This window comes from Sorex araneus, chromosome 1 (assembly GCF_027595985.1).
Source record: "Sorex araneus isolate mSorAra2 chromosome 1, mSorAra2.pri, whole genome shotgun sequence".
In the NCBI taxonomy this organism is placed as follows: domain Eukaryota; kingdom Metazoa; phylum Chordata; class Mammalia; order Eulipotyphla; family Soricidae; genus Sorex; species Sorex araneus.
In genome coordinates, this window is record NC_073302.1 from 52,499,054 (window position 1) to 52,506,865 (window position 7,812).

A 7,812-nucleotide genomic window follows, 5' to 3' on the forward strand; every position below is an offset into this window, starting at 1 on the left:
TATAACTGGGCAAACTACTATCCCCTTAGTAGTCTCTTCAGCACTGGGTCCAATGTTTAAGGCAGTGACACTCCCTCTCCCACTCTAGGGTTCTAGAGGCCGGGAGGTAAGTCTCCTGTAGGCAATGTAGTGGCCTGAAAGAAACCATGCTGAGAACATCTCTTTGCCGTCCTGCTCTGCCATCTTTCATATCTCGCAATCATCTTCATGAAGGGAAAATAGCCTCCGCATTTCCAAAAGACAGCTTCATCCCAGACCGGAGGTAGGGCACAGGGCAGAAGGCACTTGCCCATTGTGGGTGGTGTTCTTTTCAAAACATTTTCCCCAAGCTTCTAACCAATGGGTTGTGTGGAATGGTATCTGCCAAGTACTTTAACTGGGCATGATGCCACACTCTGAAAATAAGGCTTCTGTTGGTAAGAAGAGGGGCTAAGTGGACATTAGAGGCTGTTTGCTGTGTCTGTCATGGTTTCGCCATGGGAGTAACTAGCGTGATTATTAAACTCATAGTTTATCTGGGGGGGAAAAAAATGCTTCCAAAGGTTGAATAAGGCCATAGCAGCCAACCCAGAGTTGTGCAATTAATTGGATTGGGGCTCGATGTGTCTTTTATGCTCCCGTGGAAGTCAAATACGGGAGGAATGGGAAACACATTTTCTATTGCAAGTCATTGACCCAGAGTGAATAGTTCACAAATTTACTCTTTTTTTTTTTTTTAAGAAAACCAATTGTGAAAGAGAAGGTCAGAAGTTTCCATGCTGCTGTTTTCAACCTAAAATTAACTCATCTGAAACTTCATTTAGGAAATAAAATGTTAAATAATTACACTTTTAAAAAAAGATTATTAGAATAAAGACTCAGAAATGAGTGACAGGAAGGGAATAATAGAGACAAGAGAAAGAAGTGAACACTGAGTTCTATTTGTATTCTCCAATGCTTATTTTGCTTTTTCCCCTGCAAAGCTTGCAAAAATCACCCTCTGCCAGGCCAATTTACCCCAGCACACATGCTTTTTTTTTTCTTTTTTTAAAATAAGTTTTTCAACCACACCTAACTGTGCTCAGGACTTATTCCTACCTCTCTGTTCATGGAACACATCTGGTGGGGCTCGGTAGACTATATAGGATGCTGGGGATTGAACACAGGTCAGCCTTATGCAAGGCAAGTGTCCTACCTGTGGCACTCTGCTCCCCCAGCGTCCATACATACTTAACTAAGGGTCCCAAGGAAGTGCTGAAACCCAAACTGGGTCTCAAGCCTTGGGATGGTAAAAAATTTACCAGGAGCAAGACAGTTTAGGTAGAGCGAAGTGAGTTTTCTTGAAAAAGAGTTCACTGCTCAGAGGGACGGAGTGGAGGCCTCTAAAGAGAGAGACCTATCTAGCTTACTCAGGGGACCACGCTGTTTATCTGGGCTGCTTCAGGAGGGAAGCTTCTGTTTTATTCTGGGAGGGGACAAGCAGGAGCCATGAACCCAATTTCAGGGTAAAAGTAAATTATATAAAAATATTCTAAGGCAAATCACTTAGAAAAGATAAACACATTTCTTTTATGTAATTTGGATAAAATGTGAAATGTCCTGATCCAATCCAAAAAAAGATAATTAAATTTTTTTTTTTTTTTTGCCCATTCCTGAAGGGAGTGGTGTGGTCAGTTCTAGAAATTTGGGTGCAAAGGCATAAAATGTATGTGTTGCTGGGACAGACTGATAAGGCAAGGGTGCCTAGGCCAGTTCTAGGAACTGTGGGCAGAATGGAGTAATGTTAGGGCCCCTAGAACTTCCTGGGAACAGATGCTTATTGTAGCAGGGGGGTCTCAGTTTGTTAGGTCTTTGGAATGGGACTTAATCTGGACATCTTTTTAGGAGACTTGATAGACTACTTTACTTAAAATTCACATTCCCAGGACTGGGACAATAATTCAGTGCATACGCTCTTGCCTTGCCTGGCAGACCTGGGTGCCATCTCCAGATGCTCTATGGTCCCCTGACTCCCAGGGATGATCTTTGAGCACAGAGACAGGAGTAACTTCTGAGTACAGCTGGGTGTGACCCCAAAACAAAATCAAACAAAAGGAGAATCCATGTTACCTAGGGATGATCTTCACTTCTAGTAAAATTATTAGTAAAATGGGAATGGAACCATGATAAAAAAAAAAAAAACTCTCTAAAACCATTGACCAACATCATTCTTAATACTGAAACTTCAGAAGCATGTTCCTGAGAGCCAGGGAAAGACGTGCCTCTGTCCCCAGTTTTGTTTATCATATTTTTGAAAGCTACAATACAGTAAGAAAGGACTAACTATTCCAAACAGGGTATGAGAAGCTTGCTTTCTTGTCCTAGATAACGCTTAACACCCAGTATTCAAGAGAATAGAATGAGTGGAATGAGAAGTAGGAAAAATGCTTTTTTTTAAATTAAAGTTTCACAAAAATTTGCAGTGAGATGAACAAACTGATTGTAGCCAGTACCCAAATTAAACAATAAAATAGTTCCTATGCCCCAAGTTTCCCTAAAGCCCATTTTCCAGTGATTGTCCATGATCTACAGGGGATCATAAATAATTTTTTTCTCTTCTCTCTTTTTTTTTCAGTCTATTTTTCATTTTGAGGGGTTCCATCCAGCAGTGCTCTGGGAACAAAGGGGGCTGGGTCAAGTCCCCAAGTTCTTGCCCTGTGGGCATCTCCTTGATCCTTTCCTACATTTCTTTTAGAGTTCTTTGATTTCTAAATTTTCAGCAATAAGGTAATCAGAAAGGAGAGTTGAATCATTACCTGTATGCATATTTATGCATAGACCTACATACCTTTTTTTTAAAAAAAAAAAAAACAAATACCTTTGTTATTGCTAGGAACTTCCTTCTGTCCCTAAAGAGGTAATCACTTTTCAAAGGAATCTTGAAATCTTGCCTCTTCCTAGCCCAGGGATATAACTGTGGGATAAGGGAGACATTTTGTCTCTAGAGTAGTATAGGCTATTGACTTGAAAGCAGGACTTCCATGAATGACAAAAACTAGCTGCCTGCTCACATTGATAACATTCTCTGACTTAACAAATTCTCTAAGAGATAGGTCACACTCACCCCCCCCCCCCCACCTCTTAGAATAGGAACTTTTGGGCTCCAAATGAGGATTCTTATACACTTAGAACAATATATATAATATTTTGACCCCCTTCGGTTGTGTCTATTTTTTTTATGTCTGTTGCTATTGCCCAAACTTAACTTTCTTTGCTCTTTTAGATTGTGAACCTTATAGAAGAAACTGGACACTTTCATATCACAAACACAACATTTGATTTTGACCTTTGCTCGCTGGACAAAACCACAGTTCGTAAACTACAGAGTTACCTGGAAACATCTGGAACATCCTGAGGATACAACAACTGGATGCATCAAAAACTATTGTTTTGGTGGTTTGGTTTTTTTTTTTTTGGTTGTGATTTTTTTTTATTTGTTTATATGAAAACACTCAATGATGCAACCAAAAGGGAAAAAATAAAAATCGAACAACTTTCAGCTTTATTTTTCTTTAAAGCCAGTCATCATCTCTTGATAAAGGAGAGGTTAAGCAAACCAGCCTCAGTGGACCACTCTTCTCTCCAAGGAAATCCCCGGGAAGAGTTAGCCTGGATAGCCTTGAAAACAAACAAATCAAACACAACACAAGAAAACTTAAAGAATGTGTATGGTATCATGTATCTCTCTGTGGTGGTTCATTCCACAGGACGAATGCATATTCAACACACTGCCTTATTACATAACTGATCTATTTATTGTCGCATACAGATATTCTAAAGTCGTTGAGGGAATGACCCCACAAGACATTATAAATACTTGGTCCCGTGGATGCTCTTTCAATGCAGCCCTTGCCATCCCAAGCCCAATGACCTTACTCGTATACCGTGCCACTCTCCACCAACTTTTTCCAAGTCCTTTAACTTGTTGCAGTCTCTGTATTTTCCACCTTTTGTTTTTCCAACTTCCAGGACACAAATTCTCAACTGGGGGGACCAAATAGCCGCCCTGATTTTCTTCTTTGTGATCTTTTTATTGAAAGTTGGGGCCCAATCCTTGGCTGTATCCATATAATGATCTTGGACCATGGTAGAAAATGCACCAAATAGGATCATATGAATTGCTGTCTAGCCTTAGTCAATAAACCTGTAGGACTTTGAAACAAGTGTACCTGTAAATGTCCTGCATCCACATTGTTGAGCTGTCATCACATTTCAATTCTTGTGTCTGTTTTATGGTTATACTAGATAAACTTGGAACAAAAGGCATTCCACAGGATCCTTATTTTTCAAAAAAGGAATTCTGGTTCTGTTTTCTAAAGAAATGTTGTAGAAATTCTTTACTTGGGCCTATTTATTAGTAAGAGTTTCAGCTTTCTCTGGCTGTCAGTGTTTTATTACTCATCTTTACCATAAAACCTGGAATGAGAGATTTCTGTTGATTCACATAGGATCCCCGTGGACTTTTTTATATTTGGAAAATTTTCATCTTTCTTTGAGGAAAAATTCTTGGTTATTCTGCCATAACAGATTATGTATTAACGTGTAGATTCAGTGATTTCAGTACCTGCTTAGTCCCTTGCTTATGTTTCCAGAAGGATTTCTTGTATTGGTGAAAATAAAGATGGTTTGGGGAGGGAGGAGATTTTTGTTCTTGATGTATACCCTGTTTTGAAATTAGAAATCTGTCCTGTGGCATGCGAAAGAAAGCAAATTATTTTTAAAAGGAAAAAAAAATACAACCAAAGTACTTTTGGTGTCATTATTCCATCCTCTCCATACGTGGAGAAATACGAAGTGAGAACAGCAGCTCATCTTCCAAGTTTTTGCTAGGAACTCAACGGAAAAGAAAAGAAACGAAGAAATACTTCTGGATCCAAAGGTTCATTCACTGGATCAGCCTTAAGAAAGTCTCTATGTGTGCTAATAGACCAGTATCTCCCTTGTTTATTCTCATGCCAGATGCTGTCTTTTCATACAGAGATTAACTAGTGTCTATACAGAAAAATGGTCTTTCCAGACCCATTCTTTTGGGTAGTAATGTAAATGCAGACTGAAATGGAGTTTTTTCTGCATTTTAAAAAGGGGATTTTTTTAAACATTGTTTCTTTCTATCCAAAGACGCTATTTTTTCCTTTAACAGAATTATAATACAGCCATGCTCCGTGTAAATTACTTCTCTGAAGTGTCCTTGCTGAGGACAACTGTACTTTTTCAATAATGTTATGACTCTTGATGATTGGCATGAACCGTACTTGAAGCATTTGTTGTGTAGTCCACTGCTAAATGTTTAATTACAAAGAGTATTTCTGAATCATTTTGGACATTAAGTGACTGATGAATTGTGTGGTTTTAGTTGTGTTTTGTTATTAACTCTACAGGTGAGAGGGGAGGGCAATGCTTGTATGGAATTCTTTGCAAAATTTAAAAATCTTTTAAAACTTCTAACTGCTAATTCACATATTCTAATTAAGCCAGAAGTGTATGTGGTTTAACTAAAATGTCTGTGTAGTTTAGCTAGGAATGTACATATGTCATTTGGGCCATTTTATTTTTGTAATAAGTTGTGTGGCAAAAAACTATGATATGGCAATGTAAAGATTCTTTTATTCCTTAGGTTACTAACCAAGAAACTGTAATACATAGAAATGATCAAGCAAGAAAAAATAATGCGGAAGAGACACCAATTGCAATGACGAACTTTAGACCTAAAATTTAGGAACTGAAAGGAAGGTATCTTTAGAATATCTCAGAATTTAAGTCTGTAAATTGATAACAATTCAGGAAAACATCATCCTGCTACTCATCAAGACAGCAAGACATGCGTTATTCATGAAATTTCAGTAGAGTAAAAGTTATGTCATCCTTTAGACATCATACTCGTTCATCTAGTTTTTAACCACAGAAATAATAAATTCCCTTTTGATTAATTTCAAATAGTTAAACCCGAAAGTACCTCATTCAGATCTGTCACATTTATATACACTCACATTTGGAACCTGTTGAAAAATATTTAGGCACATGTATCTCCTACTAGTGACTTTGATTTTTAAGCACAAAGGATAAATGGCAGGGTTTAATTTCTTTGGTATATGAATATAATATTTCAAATAAAATGAATCAGGTGAGTGTGCCTATGATTTGAGCCCACCAGAGTATGATAAGTTTTCTTTAAAGTTTCCCCCAGTAATTTGAGGGGTGGAAATGTTTGTACAGAACTTTTCTTTTTCCTTCTAAATTAGCTTTTACCTCTAGTTTTGCAGCAATATACATATATATATATATGAGAGGGGATGTTTCTAGCAGGCTATAGCGATCAAGTTAATAAGAATGTGCAGTTATATCATGTTTTCATCATAATCCACTGCTCTGTGTAAACAAATGTGTATGTCTATATATGCTTGCATATTATGTCAAAATAGAAACACAGTAAAACTGGAGATCAGGAGACAAATGCTAGAAGACAAAAATTGAATATTTTAAGCATGTTTAAATTGCTCAGAAAATCTCTAATCTGAACAATTACCCACATTTTTGTGGAAAAAGCCAATAAAATTGGTTATCTTCCACTAAGGTTTTATTTCCCAGCAGAAAAAGGTTTTGCTCACATCTTTTGCAGATCCACCTTACAAAGTCAGTCTAGGTCTGCAACATCCCATATATGGTTTCAAGCCCCATGCATATTAACAGGTTTTCATACTTGTTCAAGAGAGATGTGACTTTAACTCTACCTATGTAATGGAGTTGGATGTTTAGTGTTGGAATTGTTCAGTGTTTGTGTTTGGTGGCTTGTGTTCATTTTTCTCACTGTGGAAGTGATCAGCTCTGGAGTAGCTTGCTGTATGCTTATTGCTTTCCACCTTTAGTGTTTTGTATACAAATGCATACACATTCATACATTATGATCTTGCTTTGAACTGTTGCTCTAAATCCATGACTATGATAAAGACTACTACAGCTGCTTAGTTTAGTCTTGGGCTGGAAGTCTACATCTTTGGACCTCTTTTGCTTTGTATGATGCTTTTTTTTATGGTAGGCACTACCACCCTTGAATATTCCTTGTAAAGATGCATCAAAGTCAATATAAAAGGAAGACAAAGCCACCACTGTCTGTAAACTGTAAATATGTATTTTGGCGCTTGTACTCCAGTATTCTGAAAATAGTTACGATGGAAATGCTGACAGATCTTTTATGGTGACCAGAGCTGCCATGCAGTGCAAAAATAAATTAAGTAAAAAAATGTATTCTTGAGATTAACAATGCAAGGCCAATACGTTTTATAAATCTGTCAGTATCTTTTTTTAATGGAGTGTGTATGTGTAGTTCTGTTGAAAGATACACTGTGTATGTATGTGTAGATACTACTATGTGAACTGCAAGGCATTCGTAAGATGTATTTCCCGTCTTGAAAACACATGTTGAAATGTAAGTACAGATTGACAGAAATAGGTGTTTTACTTAAATTTATATCTAATCTATTGTGGTTCCGTTTTCTTTACAATATATAGTCTTACTGATTGGTTAAGAGTCATTTCACCAAAGTGTGGCTTTGCTTTCATAGAGGAAAAAAATGAGCTCCTAGCTTTTCTGAAACAGTGATGCTAACCGTATTGAAGAAGGACGGAGAGACCAGAGCCGCTGGGGACAGGGTCTTCACCTCATTTCCCTTTGAGAGTCTAGCACAGTTTTCTGTCTAAAAGCCAGTGAGTTCTACAGAAATTTGGCATAAAATGATTTGGCATATAATTGGGATGAACCAGTGACTTAATGCATGAGATTTTTTCCTCTTCGTTCCT

At 37.5% G+C, this 7,812-nt stretch overlaps 1 protein-coding gene across 2 annotated transcripts in view; it reads left to right on the plus strand.

Annotated features, from left to right (window-relative positions):
• The window catches only part of MLLT3 (MLLT3 super elongation complex subunit), a 322,233-nt gene extending 314,700 nt beyond the window's left edge, over positions 1 to 7,533 (plus strand). For both annotated transcript variants that reach the window (XM_055132210.1, XM_055132214.1), the window contains exon 11: positions 3,242 to 7,533. In XM_055132210.1, the coding sequence (XP_054988185.1) occupies positions 3,242 to 3,373 (132 nt within the window). In that variant the 3' untranslated portion in view covers positions 3,374 to 7,533. The remainder of the gene's footprint in view (positions 1 to 3,241) is intronic.
• Positions 7,534 to 7,812: the final 279 nt, after the last annotated feature.